The sequence below is a fragment of the Melopsittacus undulatus genome, chromosome 12, assembly GCF_012275295.1.
Source record: "Melopsittacus undulatus isolate bMelUnd1 chromosome 12, bMelUnd1.mat.Z, whole genome shotgun sequence".
NCBI classification, from domain to species: Eukaryota; Metazoa; Chordata; class Aves; order Psittaciformes; family Psittaculidae; genus Melopsittacus; species Melopsittacus undulatus.
The window spans coordinates 5802095-5824735 of NC_047538.1; the positions used below are offsets into that span (position 1 = coordinate 5802095).

The following is a 22641-nucleotide window of genomic DNA, read 5'->3' on the forward strand; positions in this document are numbered from 1 at the left end:
AGGTCACCAAAGTGTCAGCGTTGCCTCTAGAAGATGCTGAGAGTTAAAACGAGCTGGAAGGCACATCTGCAGCCCCAGATCAATTTGTTCACGTTCCACTGATGAGCTCGAATGTGACAGGTGAGTGTTTAGGGGTGAAAAGAACTTTTCTCTTGTTCAGTAAAGCACCAACGTTCTTTGTTCAGCTCTTCTGGGAGCGTCTCAGCGGGACCCAAACCCCGCTGGGGAAGTCATGTGGGCAGGATTCCACCCCAAGGGATGCTCCTGTGGGTGATGGTGCGAGGTGGCAGCTGGTGGAAAACTGGGCTGATGATTCCCACGCCTGCCCAGTGGGGCAGAACCTGGGCTGCTCAGCTTGTAAACTTGAGAAATGTGGAATAAAATGCAGAGTAAGATCCTGACAAAGTGCAGTTTAACTAAAAACCAACTGAAAACCGACCACCACCACCCCCCCGTGAGCCACAGTGCCTGCAGCCTGCACCTGGGCCCTGGGGCTGCGGCTGGGATCCCAAAATTAAAGTAATTTCTCTTTAAAAACAAAAAAGTTTTGTTTTTTCAATGATGTTGGCTTATTCACAGCAGCAAACATGTTTTCTTGTCTGTAGTATCCGATAATGCAATGTTGCACTCCCCTTGGGCACAGAACTCTGGACTGACAGTTCATAGTAAAAAGCAGGTAAATACTGAATTTATGGGAAAATGGTGCAACAAAAGTGAGTTTCCCAGAAAACTGACGTTAAGATTTCAGAATGGCTTCAAAACACGTTCATCTTTTGCTTTATTTCTCAACTGACTTAACGGATTATCCATTTCCTTCTTTCTTTTCCATAAGCTGAAGTGCTCTTGGATGAAGTGAGTCCTTTGAACACACCGAGTAGTGAGGATGTCTTTAGAAACGATGGTGTGATGTCAAACACTGAAGTCTGTAAGGCTGGGCTTGTAAGTATAGCGCGTACTCTTCTCATCCCCCTCCCTCTTTCCAGTCCTGCATCTCCCTTGCTTCTTGTGTTCAGGACAGGAAATGAAGAGAATTCTTTCTAAGTTAAAAATCAAAGCACTCCGAAATTGTCATATACCCGTGACGGGATTAAACTGATGGCTTCCGAGGTGGCTGGAAAACTGCTAATGAAATGGCATCATCACCAGAGGGCTTCTGCACTGAGAATCCCCAGACCTAGAACAAGTCATTAAAAATTGTGCATCGAAGGTTGTTTTTTGTTTTGCTTTGAAAGGTTCATTATAAAAATCTCATTAATTTTTTAATACCAAGTCTGTGTAATGAATTATTTTAAATAGCTTATAAGAAAAGTTTGTTTGTTTTTGAATTCCAAAATGTTCCAACAGGCAATATGGCAACATAAAACCCCTGCCCCATGTGCCTGCGCTGATTTGAGCTGGACGATGCTGCTTGCTTGGAGTTTGCCAGTAGAAAATTTGCTGTGGACTCAAAAGTATTTTGTTTATAAACACTTTGTGTTTTCTAGGCACAGTAAGATGTTGTGCTATATGGATCGGGGAAAAAAAGAGGCATCATTCAGTGCTTCAGTTAGAGAGAGTAACATTTGCCTTCCAACTAGTACGAATCCATATTCAGAGCCCTGTGTGCCACGACACAACTACTCACACATGCACTTACACACGTCCCCACGTGTCCTCTCTTACTGTGCAGCTCTGGCGGGCTGGAGGGGTGGGTCAGTTCTCGAGGGCGCTCGCTGTGTTTTCACTGCTGGGGGGTTGACTGCTTGGTTTAGGCCACAGTTGTTCCTGAAGTTCCTTGACTACCTTTTCCAAGTGTTCCCGAGCCTCCCTTTCATGCATCAGGTCAGCTCGGAGCTGCTCCCTGTCTGCCTCTGCGTGCTGGAGCTTGACCTGCAGGTCCTCAATCTGGAGACAAGCACATTAAGAAACATAATAAACTATTTAGTATTTGAGCTCCAGTGTGGGTTTGTAGACTTTAACACAGACCAGGGCCTCTGCACGAAGGGAGAAGAGCATAAAGCCACAGACTTCCAGACACACCACTGTCAAAGTCAAGGTGAGGAAGGAATTAATTCCGTTTTCCCTACTTCCTTCCATACACTGCTGTACAATTATGAAGTGCATCACATAAAGGTTCATAGAGATGGGTGAAAACCAGAACAGTTCAGTGCCTTAATGTAACAAACTCTAGTCACTACTTACCCATTCCTACTCTTTCTCCAGGCAGAAAGCAACTCAGCCCAGTAATCAATGAGCTGAGTTTGCAAAGGTAAATTTATTTGCAGTTCTTTTACAATGGTTATTGATATGAGTGACTATAGACATCCTCAGTTATCCCTGTAAAAGGCCTGAGGCCTCAGCTATAGATTAATATCCAACAACAGCAATGGCAGTATCCTCTGAGACCCTCTGTATCCCTCAAATGTAAGGAACTGTAAGGAGATGAGATAGGTGTGGAGGATGTGGGGGGGAGCTGTAGATGGTGAGAGGGGTGTGAGCATGGACATGAGGAAGCCAGGACACAGAACATCCTCTGAATGAACAGAACCTCTTCAAGCAATAGGGAAAATGCCCATCCTTTCAATGTGTAAATAAGAGGCTGAATGGCAGAAGGAATGGGATGGAACAGGCCCTAAGATGTAGTAACTGCTCAGAAATGGCTTTCACCCTTCCCATTCTGTACTTCCTGGTAACTAAGCTAAGGCTCCAGGAGAGAAGGGTGTTAAAGATGGGAAAAGCAGCCCCGGTTCGAAATACGCAGTTTTAGGCCATGAACAGGTAAGATCAGCTGTTACCAAGGACTGACACTTAACAGGAAATGACAGCACATCCATTTGGGGCTAACCCACCATGTAAACCCCCTGCCTGTCCAGACCAGGATCTCACTGCCAAGAAAGAAGAAAGGAAGGCCTAAGGCACACTGCTGTGCAGTAGGTACTGGCCATGGAGTACTTTGGCACTTACATCCCCAATTTGTTGTTACTTCCTCCCCTGCAGCCTGAAGCTCTTCCTCTCACACTGAGCCTGGCTCAAGAATTGTGGCTTCCACAAAACTAATCAGAAGTGATGAACAAACCCAAGTGATGAACCCCCCCCTGCGCTGCCAAATGCAAGAGGAAAGGGGCTAGAAAGCCTTGCTTTAAAATGTCTTACATGACTCCAGAACTGAAGTCATATGGATGCACCTCTGTAAACTTCAGGCTTTGAAGTTACTGGAGGTAATTTTCCACTCAGTTCCATCCAGAAATCTCTGAGGGAGCTGCCAGACAAAGCCCCAGGTCCTGAGGCATTGGCAGTGATGAGGTGTGTGCCCCAGCGCAGCGCTGGCAGGGCTTTGCTGTGTCCTCAGGCTGCTCTAGAAGGACAAACCTATGGGTATTCAGCTTTTTGAGGTGACTTTAGCCTTTCACATTAGGAAGCCTCCTCTGCTCCCTCACAAGGAATGATCCCACATTACCAGCACTTGCTGGTGCCTTGCCCTGGTTGCTGCTGGGTGGACGCCAGCTGCCGGTAACGCCCAGCGCAGTCCGGTTATGTTTAGTCTGGACACCTCTTATCAGTGAGACATCCTGTGATGGCAGGAGGAAGCCCACATCATTTCCTGCTGCTGCACCCGCAGCAGCTCTCCCAGGCCTGGCAGAGCACTGCTCCCCTTCCCGTGCCCAGCTGCTGCCTGCACCTCTGCCTGTCCCCATCCCTTAAAGCGACCACAGCAGCTGTTTGCAGCTCATGTGCTGGGTAACAACACACTTGTAAAGCATGTGTGTGCAACAACACACCCGGTAGAAAAGTTCCTCCAGTAAACATGGTCTGGAGGAGTCCCTTTAAGTGTGTATGTAGCAGGTAAGCCTGCAAATATGGCATGTGTGTGTATGTGCATTTAAATTCAGCCAAGCCTGCCCGTTCTTCAGAACCCACTGCTTGCAAGTGGAACTGAAATCCTGGCCAGAGTTTGTCTGTCTCTGTAAATGGTAATGTCCGACTGACAGAAGGGACATTGCCTTAGGGCTGTGAGCCACCGTGCTGGGGGCAAAGACCCTGCACAGGCAGGAACTGAGCTTGTGTCACATCAGACACAAGAAGGCCGCTGCCATTAGGGAACAGACACCTGAGCTGCCCACAGGAAGGGTCAGTTACGTACTACTAGAATTAGAACACTGCTGGTGTGCAGATCTTACCTGGGCCGAGTACTTGGCGCGGAGCCTGCCGGCTTCACAGCCCTTGTCGCACACCCGGATCTGCCTGGCTTGTTCCAGTTCCCTCTTCAGTCGTATCCGAGACTCATTCGCTTCCTTCATTTTCTTCTCATTCTCAGCTCGCAGACGTTCAATCTCTTTCCTTAAGTTGCGCTTTGCCTCTGTTGCTTCTCTCAGTTTCTCTTTCTTTGCCACCCGTAGGAACTCCAGCTCCTACAATACAAAAGCCGTTCACTGTGAGCACAGACGAAGTCAGTGCACAGGAACAGAAGTGCGCAGGGAGCAGGTCCAAACCCAGTTACCAACTGCTGCTGGTTATGACCAAGGCAGCTCATATCTAAACCTCCTTCTGAACTTTACATACACTCTTCTGCTTTAAATCAACATGAGATCCTGCACTCAAGATACTCTGAATTCTTGGGTAATAAAAACCTCTACACTACAGCCACATTTTGCTTTGTCACGCAAAATAGCTGTGACCATCTGTGACTGAATAAAGATGAACTGCAGTTGGAGAGCGCTATGAGCCGCGTGCTCTACGCTTGCTCCAAGTTCCAAACCCACCAACTGCAGTGCCTGCTCTTCAACTGAAGACACTGAAGATGCACAGTGCTGTGATAAATGCAGTTTGTGGATGCCCTTTGTGTGCAGCAATGCTGTTCCCTGCTCACTGAAGGCATCGGGAAGCGGTTCCATTTTACCAAGCTCCACCCCACCCCAAATCCGCTTAAGGCAAGTATGAAAAAACCAATGTGTGATCTTTCTAACTCCAGGCAGTTCTGGTTGTGCTCTGGGTGGCTGGTGTGGAGCCTGAGGCTCCTGACAACCCACCAATGGATGGCTCTATCCCAGCATCTGGAAAACCCTCGGCTAAAACCATCAAAACCATGCTTTGCTCTGGAAATTGCCACTCTCACTGTCCAGGTTCTTAATAGAGGCTGTTACCTTGAAATCTCAAATCCAAAAGAGAGCCATTAATGGAAGTGATAATGATAAAGAACCTAAAGCTACAGTGGCAGAAAGTCCTCAGCTGACAAATGCTGTTGTTAAAAGGCCTCCCAAGCCCAGCAAGGTCCCCAGAGCACACTAAAATCTGTCTCCCAGATGGTTAAATTAGAAACTCCAAGTGCAGTTTTCCCCAGAAGCAGCATTTCCGGTGTCAGTGTCACCCCTCACAGCATCGCTCCCTTCAGCAGACACTGCACTGGGGTCATGGGAAACTCTCTCCTTCCCCATCTCACTTCCCTGGTGGCTGCAGCCGCTCAGCCCTGCCCCGCTCCAGACACGCTGCTGTGCTCCCCCCCCTACTCCAACAGGCTTGAGTTAAGGCCTCAACACTCACCTCTTCATCAACCACCTCCTGTAACTCCTGCTTCACTCACAGTACACACTGCATTGAGTTTAGATACTTAAAAATCAGCTTTAAATATATATTCCTTACAAATATTTCATATGATCCCAGACTGGTTTGGGTGGGAAAGGACCTTAAAGCTCACCCAGGTCCAACCCCCTGCCATGGGCAGGAACACCTTCCCACCAGAGCAGGTTGCTCCAAGCCCCATCCAACCTGGCTCTGAACACTTACCTATTTACTTAACCCAACCCCCAAATACCTGGTAGCAGGTTCAAGGTTTCTAGTTCACTGCAATGAGAACAAACTAATCTGTGCTGGGCTCAAGGATTCTTTCAGTGACGGGAAGATGTTGATTTTGGTCCCTTGGGATTAGAGCCCAGGGCAAGAGCAGGTGGCAAGCTGAAAAACGTTGGAATGGGTCCTGAAGACTTGGGTTTCCCAGTTGGATTTACAGCAGTGCCCCAGTAAAAGTTGTTGCTACTTGGGAAAAGTGAGCCCATTCTTTTTCACACGAGCCTGCCTAACCTGGAGAGGCCTTGCAGACAGTAGCAAGGGAAAGCAAGTTCTCACCCTTACCTGATGCAGACTGCGCTTGGCTTGCAAGGCCGCGTTCAGCTTCTCTTCCTGCTTCACTCTCATTTTAACAACTTCATGAAGGAATTTTTCTTTGGCTTCTTTTGTATCCAGGCCACTGTCCAGGGCCTGTCTTAGGTGCTCCAGCTCCGCTTCCAGCCCGCTGCTGTGAGAGTCGGAATGTGGGGGAACCTCGTACGAGCTGCTGACTGCCACCGGGGCCTGCATCCCAGGGGAGCTCATGTCCTTCGCAGAGCTGGAGGAGGTGAAGGATGGGGAGGAGAGCGACGATAAGGAGGAGGTGACTGAAAACGAGAAACATCCAAAATTAATACAGAAACATCCAATATAACCCAAAATCTGCTGTGTCCCTGTTGTACAGAGGAGAGATTCAATATTCAATGACAAAAAAGGGAAGAAAGAAAATACCTGTTCTAAACTTTGATACTTGAAATGTGATGAAAATCAATGTGCTTGAGTTGTGACTTTGGAATTTATGTCACAAATTATGTCACGGGTTTTTTCTGCATGGGTGTGAATAAACAGATTTCTTCAGGGTTCCTACAGGGTCCTGCTGTTTTCAGTGGGTAAATGTCACCTCTTTGCATGCACCACCTGCCCTGAGCTAGGACTGGACCTGCTGAGGGCAGCAGCACAATTATCTGACACCCACATCCTCTTGCCAGAGCCTGCTGTGGGCACACTGTTTAAGAACCTTCTGGCTCCTCCTCTATATGCTCAGCTCCATGGACGTGGTACTGACACCGTGACCGTGTTCTTTGTCTGACACAAAACTCTGCTCTGGAATTTTTATGTGTATCCCACAAAGAGCTCTGACAGAAGCCTCCTGACCAGACATGATCCCATGGGGTTTATGTGACCACCACACACATTTTGTCCTCTGCACAACACTGACCTACTTTAATACAATACTCCAGGGTCAGTGGACACCTGTGGCTCAAAATCACAGAATCATTAGGGTTGGAAGTGACCTCTGGAGATCACCTAGTGCACAATGTACTTCATCTCCCAGGAAAACACCCCCCAGCTTCTGTTCTTGGTTTTCAGTGTTACTTGACATTGCATTATTACATCTCATTATGGTACTGAGCTTCCAAAATTGTACTTGAACACAACAGAGGTTGAACAGCTAAGCTCTGTGTATTGCTGAGGAAAACCCAGCAGAAACAAAGCACAACGGGCTGGAGCACTTCTGCTACAAAGGTGTCCGTGGCCGGAGGTTGGAACTGGATGAGCTTTAAGGCCCCTTCAACCCAAACCACTCTGGGATCCTATAAAGATCCAGGCACACAGAACAGTCACTCACATTCTTCCCTGGTTTCTACTTCGATTTCAGCTTCTGATTCCTTGTCCTCCTCAGGGGCAGGGGCCGGGGCTGCTGTGGTGGCTGCTGCCTCGGGCAGGGCTGTGCTGTCGGCTGCAGGCCTCCTCCTGCGCGGCGGGGCCGTGGTGCTGGGCTCGGTGCTGCGCGGCACGGCCGTGGCGCAGGGCGCGCTGCTCACCACCTTCTGCTGCGCCGGGGGTGCCAGTGCCACGTTGGGGGCCACGGCATTCTCGAAGCTCTTGTAGGAGTAGAAACTGGTTTAGAAGGGGAGGCAAAAGAAAACAGTCATTCTAGGAGTCATCTCGGGCAGTTAAAGCCAATGTCCTTGGCTTTAAACGCTTCCCAATCCATGTGTTACACCAAGACTGCAAGTAACTGGACTGGCAGCAAAGTTCCATTGACTGACACCACCTGAGACTCTGCGTGTGTTTGCTTAGTGCTTTGCACTCACTTTAACATGGAGATGACTTCTCCAGCTCATCACATTCATAAATTCCTAGAAGCAGCCTTCACTGCAGGCTCCTATGGCACGTTCACCTAACAAAACCTGTCCAATGAACGCACAAAACCTCAGTGCTGTTGTTCCTCTTCTGTGAATTGACTCCCTGCAGCTGCAAATGCTCTTTAATCCCATGTGAGTGGGGTAACTGGCTGAGCTGCACAGCCACCAGCTACCAGGGCAAGGGAACAAACACACAACTGCTGTCACATAAATCCCCCTGGCTGCCGGCCCAGGCCTTCCTTCAGGTCCTGTTTCCTTACCTGTCCCGGATCAAGGCAGGAAGGTGGGTTGAGAGATCCTTCTCGTTTGCTGACACAGCTGGAGACCATGGCCGGAAAGCGGAGAGCCGCTGGCGGGGATGGACACAGCCGATGCTCTGGGAAGGGGACAAAGGAAAACCAATGACTATGAGCAGTCTGTTAAACTCTAACCCACCATGGAGCAGTTGCCCTGCTTCTCAGCACACTCTGTTAGTTCTACAGCTTCTCCACACTGGCTGGGACCTGCATAGTGGAGCCACTGGAAGAGGTTATCTGCACCAGTGTGAAACCTGACAGGTTTTTCTCTGCCACTAAGTTACATGAAGTTTGCAGGGAGCACAAAAGGCTCCTGAGTCTTGCAGGATTCTTGGACCAAAAAGGCACAAAGGAATTGCTTCAATCAAGGTCACAATCAAGGAAACTGGAAGGACTGAATAGCAGTGTTTAGTAGGAAAAGGACAGAAAAGTTGAGTTTAGAAAACCTGGGCAAGTTCTTGCTCTCTTGGTTTCAGTGAAGCGATGCTATGTGCTCATTTGATCTCTCTCAATTACAAAATATGCAGTAATCACCTTATTAGATGAGCTGGATAAGGACCGTAACCAACTGGACTGTTTTTCCTTCTCAGTAGAAGCTGGAGATTGGGAAGCAGAGTCATCTATTTTGGGCTTTTTGGAAGCAGGAGGATCTGAGGAGACCTGAAACAAAGACAGGCAGGAAAGATCAGAGTCAGAATTACTCATTTTGCAACCAGCTCAGACACAGGTTATGAGGCAAAAGCAAATTCTGTATTTAGAAGAAACACTGGGGGGGGGTTCTGCTTTTTAAATATGAGGCCAAGCAAAGGGGTGAGGACAAGGGACAGACACAAACTGTGACAGAAGGTGGCTTCACTCCTTCGCTTAAAGTACTCTGATAATGTGTGGAAGGTGCAGCAGTGATGGGCAGTCAGATAAGTGAGACATTCACACCGTGCTGCAGAAAACTGTCAGCCTTTTCCCATTCCTCTAAGCAGAAAGGTGAGGTTGAACGGGGCTGCTGAGCTGGAAAGATTATTTTAAAGAGAACAGAGCAGACTTTGTTATTCTGTTTGCAGTGGTTGTTATGCCGATGACTTCACTACCCTGCAGCTGCAGTGGATTCTGGGGGTGCTGCCAAGAGCTGCTTTGCCTTTTCCACAAGTGGCTCAGCCTGGCCCATAAATCATCCTCAAGCATAAGAAAGCCCTTTGGCAAACAACTCCCCTCCTTCAACACGGCGAGCGGATAAAATTCCTACAGTCCCAGCGTGGCTTGCAAAAGAATTGGTAACTACTGGTTTAACTGGTGCATGGGGATACCAGTGGGAAGCCCTGCCAGGACAAACATGGGGAGGGAGAAGGTTCTGGACCTTACACTGCCTCATGACTACAAATAATAAGAGAAACATCCACCTCTGTTCTCAGCCGCTTGCTTTCTTCTCTCCCTTTCTGCAGTTCCAAACTCTACCTTCCTGCTACTTGGAAGTGCTCATATTTGCATTAAACTTTTTCATCCTTACCCCTCACTGTGATGTTTGAGGGCAAACAAGTATTTATACAGGTGGGTCTGTAAAACCCAGGCATGGCAATGCTCCGAGAGCCCGATACGCTTCAAATCCAGGTCTATTTGCCAGCGAAAGAGAGGATTTTATTTGCCAATGTCTTGTGTCTGAAAATCAGTCCCCTTCAAGGTATCTTAAATTGGGAATTTAGGCGATTGCTTCTCCAAATGACTGTTCACTCCTACAAACTGCAATCTACGTGCCCTTACCTGGAGAGCGCATGAGGGACTGGAAGCAGAACTGTTCCAGTGCACTCCTCCAGACTCCCAACTGACTTCCAGCAGACCCACCAGCTGTGTAAGCAGAGCAATGCCATCCCTTCTGCACACCTCCATTAGGAGAAATCATGGCCTCAGCCAATGCCAAATGGATTTGCAGAGGCTTCTTTCGGCACAGCTTCGAGCTCCCCTCGGGCTGGCTCAGGAAGGGGCTATGGCACAGTCCCTCCCATCTAACTTGCCTCAGAAAAGGCATTTCTAGACTCTTTTAGCAGGACAATGCATTGGAAAAGATTTGTTTTTGCTTTCAGAGATGCTGTCTGTGCAGAATTAGTGACAGCATTCGAAAGGTATTTGGCAAGTGACTACTGATCCCAGCCCTCTCCACTGGGGATGTGAGCTGTGTGGGGAGGGGGCCAGAAGGAGGGCGGGGAGGAAGGGGGGCTTGGAATGGAAAAGGCAACAGGTGGCAAGACTCAGCATGGAAATGGTGTCCCATGAGCAGCAGCACCGGGGCATGGCCCTGGGCGCAGGGGGAGCAGTGCCATAGAGGGGCCTCACTGAGTCTTTAAATGGATGAGGGCCCAGCTTTCCCCACTGTCCCTCCTTCTCTCCCTTTGAATCAAGGCTGGCACCAACCATCAGGGAGGCTCTGAGCACATTTTGGGAGACCTGGGAAGTGATGCTTAAACCTTCTGTGTGAGGAGCCAGTATTGATCTGGGAACATGAGCTTGCTGCTGGGGAAAAGGAGAAGTACACAAGGTGTGTGCATGGGGGAACGATGGGTTTGCTTCCTCATGATGGGATGGAAATAGGGAGAGAAAAGTGAGGTGTGCAGATTGTTCTGACTTTCAGGCATCTCCCACTGCAGGACTCTGTTCCTCACAGCCCAGTGCTGCCTGGAGGGATGAAGCACTTCAGCTGTGCTCTGGAAAGCACCCCTGCCAACAGCAGTTCTGAGCTGCTGTGATGGCTGCTGCTGGTTTGCCCTCCCTCCACTGTCCCATTTTGTTTGCACACATCATCTCCTGGTTGTTCTGGTTTTAAAGCGTGTCCCAGTACAGTGTTTAGGTTCTATTTTAACTATGTGAGAACATGACAGTTCTAGTAGTGTCCCATCTGGTCTATGAAACACTGAGGCACAACACGTTGCTATTAACAAATGGAGGTTCATCTCCAAAACTCATGGAACAGGAGGCTCCTGACCACAACCTGTAATCATTTGGTTAGATATTTGCTCTTCTATATTTCTACTTATGTGAACATGGCACTGAAAACACTTCTGCCCCCTCCCTCTGCACAAATACTGTGGCTGTCAAGAACAAAAAATCCCCCCATAGGTAACCAAAGTAGGTCTCTTGCTTTGTGCAGCCTTCCAACACTGGGAGAGACAGAAGCAGAGCTGCTCCCAGCTATAGGAAGACACCCAGATGCGGAACAAGACTAGACACTGAACACAAAATCTTCTCTTCACATGACTCATGGATTACATCCCACTCTAGGACAGATTCCAGGTAACAGCATACCCCACTCTGACACTTCCAACCCAGCCACAGCAGCCAGCAAACCCTGGTATTGGCTCAAATCTGATGAGTTTATTTCATTTCCTCTCTTTGCCAAATAATGAAACACATAAAGTTGCAAAAGAAAGACTCAAAATCTGATGTAACTTTTTTGCCTTCCTCAGAAGTGACTTACGAAGAACTGGAGCCCAACCCCTACAAGGCTGGAATAAATATTTCTTCATTTCCTATTAATCTTTCCTTCCATTAGAGGCAACTTAATGATTTGCTGTCAAATGGGCAAAGCATAAAGACACTTTGTTAATACACATCTAATCCAGTCCACAGATATAAGAAGCTTCATGATAAAAACTGGACCGAGAAATGCATCTGTTTAAGCTCTGGACTCTTGTTTTCTGAAGCTCCTCATTTTTGAGGAAATGCAGATACAGAGAGATTTATAAAGTTACTAAGAAGAGATTTCAGAAGCACATCCCAAAGGGAAGCCTGGGCATGTGAACGTGCAGTCAGCCATTTTAAGGCAAACTGAAATCAAGAGGCCCAGTCTGGCCTTTAGCCAACCACGGCCACATCTGACATGTCAGAGCACGTTTTCCACTTAAATTATGTGTCAAAGTCACCATCAGAGCAGGAGAAGGGATTTCTGACCCTCTCCTCAAGAAGACAAGTGCTGCTTCCCCACTGCTCTGCACTGTCTGCAGGCAGCAGTGCACCAGGGCAGCCTCAATGCTGCTTCTTGTGACACAGAATGGGAAATGAGCCCAGAAGAGTCTTGAATGTCAAGATTTGGGAGTGCTCAGGGCTGCGATTCTTACCACCTTGGAAATGTGGATGCCATCCCAGCAGCAGTCATGGCATCCTATGTGGTGGCATCTTCAGAAATGAGAGTTAATGTCCCCAAAAGCTACAGAGCTATCCCAACACAGAAATGTGTATTTCAGTCTCTTAAAAGATTAATTGGGAAAATATTGTGAGGCTTAAGAATTCAATTTCGTATTCCTAATTCAGGCATAAATCACATCTCCATTGAAAACTCCACAGTCAGAAAAGCATGTACAGCCAGAGCAGGCGAAACCAACAGAAAAGGGCTGTAAATCTATAAATACCATAGTCTCATTTGTTCAGGCCATTGCTCCTGCTGCTGGTCCATGCAGAGCTGGGAGCAGTTACACCCTGAGGAAGGGAGGGGCTTCCTGCCTCAGCTGATACTCCTCTGGGTGTGAAAATTAAGCAGCTTTCTCATTAGAGGCACAAACCACAAGACCAGACGCCAGTCTGATATAAGCAAGGAGAAACCCCAGACAGAGACTGCTTGGGTTCAAACTGTGTCAGACATCAGGAGATAAATACACACTGAAACAGCAGAAGGCTGACAGTGAGCACATCATACAGCTCACATCAACTGCGCTGCAGTGGGACTGAACCATCTCCACTGGGCTGTTGCTTACCTGGACAAGGCTACAGGGAGACCTTGGTCTTCCAGTACCTAAAGGGGCCAACAGGAAACCTGGAGAGGGGCTTTGGACAAGGGATGTAGGGACAGGCCAAGGGGAATGGCTTGAACCTGCCAGAGGGGAGACTGAGATGAGCTCTTAGGCACAAGCTCTTCCCTGTGAGGGTGCTGAGGCGCTGGCACAGGGTGCCCAGAGAAGCTGTGGCTGCCCCATCCCTGGCAGTGCTCAAGGCCAGGTTGGACACAGGGGCTTGGAGCAGCTGCTCCAGTGGAAGGAGTTGGAGCTGGATGAGCTTTATGGTCCCTTCCAACACAAACCAGGCTGGGATTCTATGATTGATTCTATGGTTATTTAATAATTTTCCTGTTAAAATCCATCATCTGACCATCTCAGCTCATATTTATTCATTTACTCCAAGGGAATCTGGAATGTGACGAACACCTAAACCAGCAACAACCCTACAGAGAGGGGTAAAGGTGCAAGCCCCAAGGAGCGATGAACAATATCTGCACCACAGGCCATGGAGACACTGAAACTAGGCAAACACCTATTCTCAATGAAACTTTCCTTCTTAGGTAAACTGCAGAGGAAAGATGATTTTGTAAAGCACACAGGGTGGAACACAAACAGAAAGAGCTTGGGACTCTGATCCTAACCAAATCATTTCCACTACCCTCCCCTGGGAAACTGACACTAATTCTGTTCTACCTCAAAAGATGTAACAAGACTAAAACCCTCTGACACTACAGATACAGCAGGAAAAATGTTACACAAGTGTAACCTATTCCCATGTACCTTTCCAGACAACTGCTCCGTATTCAGCTACAGGATCCCCAAAGGAAACATGTGAGCATGCTGCTGGTGCTGCTGCTGTTCACCATCACTGGACAACGGTTTTAGTACTTATTACTGTCATTACTAGTCAATAAAACAAGTCTGAGAAGCTCTGGAAGCACCTTTCTACAGGAACTGGTGGCTTTTCTTACTCAGGGACGAAAAGCAAAGCTAAACAACCAACCCAGTCTTTGTATCTCATGCTACTAGTAGTGCCTGAAGAGCCCTTGGAGTCTCCATAGACCTTTGCTAAGGTCGGAGTACATGAGTTCTAGTTAAAGTCAAACTAAACACTGCACAATGAGAGCTATCTGCAATGTGGGGAAAAGAGAGTGCCCTTTATTGGCATCCTTCAAGCCTTCACAAGCACATCAACTGATGAGTAGAACACTTGCTTCCTAAAGGCCTCCTGTGCTGTCCAGGAATGATGAATAAAGTATTGAGGGCTTTATAAGGACTGCACTTCCACATGGATTAACAACATAAATATATTCAGGTACAGATTGAAAGCTCTGAAGGGTTGTCTCGATAATAAAAAAAGCTAAAAATAATGCTGCTCTACAGAGCTGTAAGAAAATTTACTGCTTGTCTACTGTATATATTTAAAAGAGAAGAAACCGACCACATTGCAGTGTCAGTTCTGGGGAGTGTATGCAGCATTTGGTTTACTTTTCTTTCTTACAATTTTGGTTTCGTTGGGCAGCAGTCCAGACTTTCCATCTTCCCGTTTTTCACTGCTCTGGTGGAAGCAGAAGCACTCATTTTACCCTGTAATTTTGGGATGTGTGATTACGGGAAGTATTTGCTTTCTATTCCTGCCTTCACAGCACACATGCTGGCTGCCAGTGTGGCCCCCAAGTCTGACCTGTGGGGAATCTTCACAAACCACAGTGGAGAGCGCTTGGGGGAGCATGGGCATGAGAAGGAGCTGTGGAAAATAAACCTCATGGGAATAACCTGCTCTCCCTGTGAATAAGCCCACAAGGACTCACTTTGTCTCTTCCTGGATATCCTGGTTGTGTGAAGGCCCCAGTTTACTTCACTGATAGCGGTGTAAATGTAACTTCCCAGCTAGTCTAAGAGAATTCCATGTAAAGAAGCAATGTTTCAGTCATATGGTAGCACAGGAAATTCACCTTAAGAAATTGGGAACTGAGTTTTGTCTCACATCTGTGCAAAATGCTTTCATTTCTATGGAATCACATCAGCAGTGAAAAGGGACAGGATCCTTTTAATTCAGACATGATCCGACTCTAAAGCATATTGCTACAGAATACCCTTTGATGAGTTCATTTTGTGAAGGCAAACTCAGATTATTTTCTAGCACACTCTACATAGCCCCTGGTGTAAGTCATCATCCATCTCCAAAGCTTCTTGGCTCGCATAAGCCAAAGAAAAGAAAATGGTTTTCTCTCCTGTCTCAACATTTCTTTTATTCTTTTAGTACAAAAATTCAGCCAGATTCTTTGGCCATCTGATGACTGTACTTAGCCAAAGCTTATGCTACCTGGAAAGCTGCACTGAGATAAAACTGGCTGTTTAATTCCTGATCTCAACAGTTACACTTTATATCACTGCTCTTGTAAATCTATCACATAAAATTACCCTTTGATACAGATCTCATCCTATAAATCCTTAAGTCTCAAACTCTTCCTCAAACATTAAGTTTTTAACAGACATTCTTCCAGTCTTTAAATTCTATAAATCTTTAGTAGTTGCTCAACAAAATCAGTATTTCCCACTCAAAATGATTCTGCTTCTCTGATTCTTCCAGCTGAAATCCCTCTGCTCCAGGAAACCAGAGGCAGCACAAACCCACCCTGGTGTGACAGGGACTGATGGACGGGAAAACTGAAAGAGCCAGAAAAAAAGGGAAAAAAAGGGAAAAAAAAGGAAAAAAAAGAAAAAAAAAGAGAAGTGTTGAGGCCAGGTTGGATGGGGCTTGGATTAAGCTGCTCTAGTGGAAGGTGTTCCTGCCTGTGGCAGGGGGCTGGGGCTGGAGGAGCTTGCTTTAAGGCTCTTTCCAACCCAAACCATTCTAGGATTATTTGTTATATGATGTACTTGTGTTTTGGCTCTTGGCTGGTGAACTGGAAGCCTCTTTTCCATTGGCCAGGAGTCTGTTTTGCCCTTCCAGTGGAAACTAAAAGTTACAGCTTGAAAAGAATTCCCTGCCCTGTGGTTTAAAACAAAACAAAACAAGTTCAACTCACACTTCCCACTGTAGAGCCAGTGATCGAGACCAGTATAAACCAGGTCAAGTTTCAAATGTTACATAAAAGACCAAGTATTCCCCTTGTGACTTCCACTAACACTGGCTCTCTAGCAGGCATTGTGTTCTTCCCCAGGTACCAACTAATGCACAATGAACTCCAGCACACAGACACCTTATGAAGCCAGGAAAAGGGAGAGGGGACCCAAACTCAATGGAACGCAGACGGGCTTTTGCCAAACTCTCCTTCAGGATCTGGGCAGGCAGCTCCAGGCTCCACAGTGCCTGCGGCTGTGCCCTTCCCCAGCTCCTCTTGTGGCTGCAGAGCTCCATGGAGCTCAGGATTATCATAGAATAGTTAGGGTTGGAAAGGACCTTAAGATCATCCAGTTCCAACCCCCCTGCCATGGGCAGGGACACCTCACACTAAACCATATCACCCAAGGCTGCATCCAACCTGGCCTTGAACACTGCCAGGGATGGAGCATTCACAACCTCCCTGGGCAACCCATTCCAGTGCCTCACCACCCTCACAGTAAAGAATTTCTTCCTTATATCCAATCTAAACCTCTGCTGTTTAAATTTCAACCCGTTACCCCTTGTCCTGTCACTACAGTCCCTAATGAACAGTCCCTCACCAGCATCCCTATAGATTCAACACTGTGATGCAAGTAACAAGCTACCAGGCACTCTACCTGTTCTTTTTCATTACAAGGACAAGCACTTGTCAACAGAGACCTCTTTGCTCTTCAGACCATCTTCCTCTTGGGTATATCTTACTTTCACCTCTCTTACTTGGGCATCTTTCCTAAGCACAAGCCATACTCACACGTTTCATGACTCAGGGTGACACATTATTTTGCCACTGCACTTACAAAGTCCCATCCTGCTACAACATGTGTTTTCCCAGCACATCTACTTGGATTTTCCCAGACAATCCCTAGAACTGTGCACATCTGACACCACAACACCTCCAGAGCAGTTAACAGCAGCAATGATGAGCTGTCAGGATGAGATGTCAATATACTGATCATGGATTAATATTCACAAATATACTGAAAAGTGTAACAGAACCCCCCTAGTACCAATGAAGGCCTCAGTTATCTATCCTTTATCAAAAGAAAACTACATTTTTGGCTGAAGGAGAAGAGTAGTAACCATATAGTTAAGGACATTTTAGATGCCAATAGTTTTAAGTAAGATACCAGAACAATTTAATATCATTAAAAGGAACTTGTTTTCCTTCCTATCTTTTCAGTCAAGGCAGTCTTACCCTTTCTGTAAGAACACACTTTTTGAGGAGTAACTTCTCACCATCCATATATAGAAGACAGGAAAAACCTTAATTCTGTGCTTACAAAATGTTTGGAAAGCTCCAGACAGGCAGATGCTTCCTTAAGCACCCGACAACTAACGTGCTCTACAATTCTAAGAAAGCCACAAGAAGCTCATCTACTTTAAGTAACAGTTATTACTTCTGAAACCTCCCTAGAGCTCCAAGGATAAAGGCAGACAACCAATTACAGCCTTAGACTCTCAAAGCTTATTTTTCTGCCTTTAGAAACAAGCATCACATGTTCTTCCCACCAGATGCTGAGTTAAGGGGGGTGGGTGGAGGTGGTTTAAGAGAGGAGGGAGGAAGAGGAATAGAGGAAAGGAGAGGGCCTTTTGGTTTACTCTTTCAAGCAAACCCATGCAGCAAATCAGCCTTCTCTGTGAGAAAGGGTTTGCTTTGGAAGAACCTTTTACGTTCCAGTGAGTGCCTCATCTAAATACAACTAATTTTACCTAGGACATTTACCATGCAGGAGTGATCCACTTGGAAAAGAGCTTCTGTCCTTCAGAAGGGCTACTAACAGTGGGAAATGAAACATTTGCAACAGTTACCAAAAAGAGAGATCGATATGACTGAGCAAAATATTACCCTCTACACCAGGATGACCCAAATGACCATCAATACTACAGAGGCCTTTAGCAAAGTGTCTCAACCAATACACCACGTTTTGACAAAAAAAACCCTGTGTGCTTTCTTTTTTCCCAGTGTAAGCTCACCTTCTGACTACAGGTCAGAGATCTAAGAGGAAATGTCCACAGAATGCATGTGAGTATGTACAGAGATACACAACACACTTCCAAAAAGCTATTTTGTATGACATCAAGTGAAGCAGCAAAAGATAATTTAAAGGGAAAACGGAAGGGGGATGGGACGGACAGGCAGGGGAAATCTGGGACACTATAAGGAACTTTCAGTTCTTGTGTAACCTGATGGATTTGAGGTCTTCGGGGGGAGAACTGGCTATAAGCAATGTTACAGCACAGCGTGACCGCGCAGCCACATGGGTTGTGTCTGCTACTACTCTATTAATAGGAGAGAAGATTAGAGAGGTTTGACTATATACAGGCTACATCTCCCAGTGTAATTCCTGCTTTCTCCTCCTGCTTCATTTCTTCTCATTGCCACAGGCTCCTGGGGGTAGTGGGGTTGTGAGTCAGAATGCCAAGAGCACCCCAAAAGGACCCACTGGAGATACTGAGTAACTCCCCTGGGCTATCTGCTGGCCCCAACTCATCCTTCCTATCTGACAAAGCATGCAAACTTCTGTTGACATCTATTCAAATTAATAGGCTTTAAACACAGATTTAAATTCTAGTATTTAACTGAATGGCAGAATTGAGGCCTCATTTGCTGGTGTATATATAATGAGTTATGTTTGCCCTGCCTAAATAATAACTATGAATACCCACTGGGCATGACATGTACTGGTTTTTTGCTCTTACTTCTCACTTTCTTGTTACAATGTGAGTTCTATTCCACATTCCCATTTGGCATGTGTAATGTGCCTGACCCCTATAAAGATGGTCAAATAAATATCTGGTGACCTCACAAGTATGAAAATAAGCTTATTTGAAAGAAAAAGTGTATCTTCAGGGGGTTTGGCAGTAACTTTCAATTATTTTTAATTGCCTGGAAAATTAAAGTAAGAAAATAGTGTGGTATAAATGTTGGGGCACATTATTAAGCCGTTTTCATAATATCTCAGCCATAAGCTTAATAGACAAAAAGGGGATTTTTAAGCCTCGGTCATCTGTTCAACATGAATGGTCTGCCTGTTCCCATACTTCCTCAAGGGGCAACTGAACTGAAATATTCCATGATAGAAACCAGATTCCATTTGACCTGGTAGGCAATGAGAACTCCACAGAACCTTCACAATTTGGGTTTAATTACAAACCACCACAGAGTCTGGGCTGCAGCCTGAGATCAGAAATACAAAGAAAGGGGTTGAGAGAAAGTTTGGAGCTATAAACACCAATTTTCCTGCTCCCACTTTCCTTTCCTTAAACCATGGGATGGATTTTGCTCTTATTGTCAACACAACTGACTTACAAACTGCAAAGCAAGCAAGATTTCCAAGGTAGCAGTCTGAGTCTGCCCTTCCTGTGGAATTACACTATCACACACTGACCTGCATTAACACATCAGGGAATCAACACAGAATTGAAATTCAGCTCTGGTATTGTGGTGGCTCCAGAGTCTCATATTTTCTTCCTTTATCTGAAACCTTGAAGCCTCAAAATCAGTTGTGAGTTGAACTTTTCCAGTGCAGCCTGTAATGCAGTGATTGAAACACACAAGACTTTGAGAAATACTGAACACTAAAAACCATCATGAGCAGCCTGGCCAAAATGAAGTAGCAGGACCTTACCTAAGCACAGGTTTGTTGCCTTCCAGAAACCTGAACACACAAAGCCATGGGTCAGATGTTACTGTTATAAGGTGGCATTAAGGGAACAAGGACAAGATGGGTTTGGTGAAGGGATAACTCCAGACAGGGTAGATCTTGGTGTCCCCAGGAGAAAAAAGAACAGCCTGCTGGCATGAAAGCACAGTACTGTAACTGCAGGGGGCAGTTACATTTCACCTGAAGAAACACTACTGAGGCTGAGAAAATAAAAGATATCTCAAGAAGAACCTTGCCAGCCAACAATGGGAACAAAAATTATCACCTTTAGGTGATACAGAACTAAACTCACCTGGTGCAACAGCCAAAAGCTTCAAAGGCCTTGAACACATTAAGGCAAAAATCCTTCGCACTCATCCAAGCTCTCCCATACATGTGGCTTGAGGAGTGTATTCCAAGGAATTTGGGCAGGTTCTCCCAGCCATGACAACAAGACTCTTGCTGAAGTTGGAAAAGAATTGAAGTGCGATGCAAATTCTCCACCACTGCTAAACTCTCTTCAACAGATTTGCAACCCTGTCCTCAGCAAGGCCAAGTTTAGTCAACTGCTGTAAGAGAGGCTGAGCCTCTATTGTACAGAAACAGGATTGTGGCAGTGGAACAGGAAATGGAAGTAAAGCAGCACATTTTAGGAGGAGTAAGGAAAAATTATTTGAAATGCCCAATAGAAACCCAAACCTTTATTAAAGAACAGGGATGAACTCTGCGGGAGAGGAGTTTATCATTGCAAATGCTGCTGCTGGAGTGGGAGGAGGGAGCTGCAGGAATCCCGGGAAGTGCTGCCTGGCTCAGCTGTTGGTGGTAGCAGCTGTCACAAAATCCTTATTGGAGGGAACAAGGCAGGAGGTCATGGGAGTCATGATTATTTGGAATGATGCGGGGAAACAATAGGTTGGGGCCCTCAGTCTCCTTGCCTTTCTCGTGTCTTTTGTTAGCTGTTGCCTTCCCAGAATAGCTGTCTGGCTGTATTCTGGGCAGAGTTGGGGCTGGTGTTGTACAAGCCTTTTCTCCCTTGCAGCTTCAGAATATTATTATAAAAGTGACACCTCCACCCATATTTATGCCTCTGACTCACATGCATCTCTTCCAGTTGAAGGCTTTAAGTTCTTCAGCAAGAAGTGGTATAACGAGCTCAAACCAGAGACCAGAGCTTGTAATTTAGTTTCCTCAGATCCCTCTCCTCTCTTGAGTTTCTCTCCTAGGGCAAAGCTAATGCCATGCTGCAGGAGACACAACAACCAACAAACCTGTCAAAATCACTGCTGCCTGCAGCACGGATGCTGCTGTTGCTCTTCCCACCATTGAGAAACCTTACAAAGAAGGGAAAAGGTTAGTGGAGACACTCATGCTGTTTGTATACAGTATAACAGAGCTTGGAGCACCTTGAAGGCTAACAGGGCTTGTTAATAGTTCACAAAGCTTAGTGAACAAGCATGGCCCAAAACGGGTTTGTTCAGATTTTGGACACTGTGGTACAATGGTGGTCCTTGTCCTGCTGCCTCTTGCACTGCAGACCTGCAGGACCATGGCCAAGTCACTCTGCCCTGGTCCAACTAATGCTGATGTCACCCAGGAATGTCAGGAAGCTGATTCATTTGCAGAATTGCTCTTAAATGGCAGTCCTCACTTAATGGTATAGTCTAACTGCTCTGGCTCAGGAGAGCTACAGTGAGAGAGTGGAAGCAAGGAATTCACTTGGATCTGTTTCCTCAGAATTTCAGATAAAGCCACAGGCAGAAAAGTCTGACTTTTCTTGCAGGATTTTTATAACCAAGACTCACCTATCCTGACTCCTCCTTCACGTGAGTTTGGAGAGAAACAAGTCTTAATTATCACTCTAGGATGAAACTCTTATGGTCCTGCTGACTCAAAAGATCAGCTGAAACAACATGAAGAACTGCAGTATCTATAATTTAGGATTAAAGTCAGTGGTAGCTGTTCCTTGCCTATAACAGTAAGGACGAACACAGCTTGCTGAAAACTACACCACAAGTATTATTTGGGTCAATCCAAGATAAGAGAAAATAATTTCTCCTTTTAAGTACATGGGTTCCCCCCCCCCCCTTTTTATTCTCTCCCTACAGCATTAACATTGATTCACAGATTAATAATTTTTGTTTGGTGCCACCAGAATTATTTAACGGGACACTTCTACTGTTATCATCATGGTAAAGAGACCCATGTATGGATTTAAATAACATTCTGAAAGGAGACTTGACTGTAATAAGAAGGCAGACAGGTTGAAACAAGATTAAAACTTCATTTGGTCCTCAAGTCCCAGGTACAGCATGAGAATTCCCCTTTCCCCATTCTACATGTACCCGATTCCTGACACTGTAGTAAGAGGCAAAAGGTACAAGAAAAAAAAACCCAGCAAAATTCAGAATCCAGTTTTGTTCTGTGCTTGGGACAGGTTTTATGTGTTTGCACAGGAGATGAACCCACAGCATAGTTAGGGGATATTCAGTTTGGATATGCACCATCAGCAGACTTGAAATATCCCATTGTAAAGCAGCACTGCGTGATTTACAACAGCACCATACTATTGGTGAGAGCTACAGGTCTTCTTTTTTTCTAATGGTGTTTGGTTTGGCTTGGTCTTCTGAACTGCTGCTGCTCTTTGGTTCAACAGGAGACATGTTTCTCTAAGCTGATTTCTCTGTGGCTGAGGATTTAATCAGATCAAAGTCACGATTATAACATGGGCTATAACCACAATCCTTAAAGGGAGAGCTGCAACATTAAGCCCTTCCCTATTCCATTTTACAATGCAAAGTGAAGCAATACCTATCCCTGGCAAATGCACACTGGTTTTAAAAAGTCTTGCAAATTTGCTACCTTTTGGGTCACTTTTCCTTTCAATAGGGT

The 22641-nt window shown here is 46.1% G+C and overlaps 1 protein-coding gene and 1 non-coding gene across 8 annotated transcripts in view; one reads left to right on the forward strand and one right to left on the reverse strand.

Annotated features, from left to right (window-relative positions):
* LOC115945580 (uncharacterized) overlaps window positions 1-1206 on the forward strand; it is a 125923-nt gene extending 124717 nt beyond the window's left edge. For 4 of the 7 annotated variants that reach the window (XR_004079886.2, XR_004079888.2, XR_004079891.2 and 1 more), the window contains 2 exons: window positions 3-120; window positions 833-1206. This is a non-coding gene — a transcript (uncharacterized protein). Of the gene's footprint in view, window positions 1-2; window positions 677-832 lie in introns of all 7 variants that reach the window. The other 3 variants (XR_004079890.2, XR_004079892.2, XR_004079887.2) reach the window with 3 other exon arrangements.
* Window positions 1207-1419: 213 nt separating this feature from the next.
* Window positions 1420-22641, reverse strand: part of SKI (SKI proto-oncogene) — a 96365-nt gene continuing 75143 nt past the window's right edge. Inside the window, exons 3-8 of the mRNA XM_013127660.3 lie at window positions 8780-8905; window positions 8210-8325; window positions 7430-7701; window positions 6106-6407; window positions 4158-4388; window positions 1420-1884 (exon numbers count right to left, since the gene is read on the reverse strand). Coding sequence (XP_012983114.1) covers window positions 1693-1884; window positions 4158-4388; window positions 6106-6407; window positions 7430-7701; window positions 8210-8325; window positions 8780-8905 — 1239 coding nt within the window. The 3' untranslated portion in view covers window positions 1420-1692. The remainder of the gene's footprint in view (window positions 1885-4157; window positions 4389-6105; window positions 6408-7429; window positions 7702-8209; window positions 8326-8779; window positions 8906-22641) is intronic.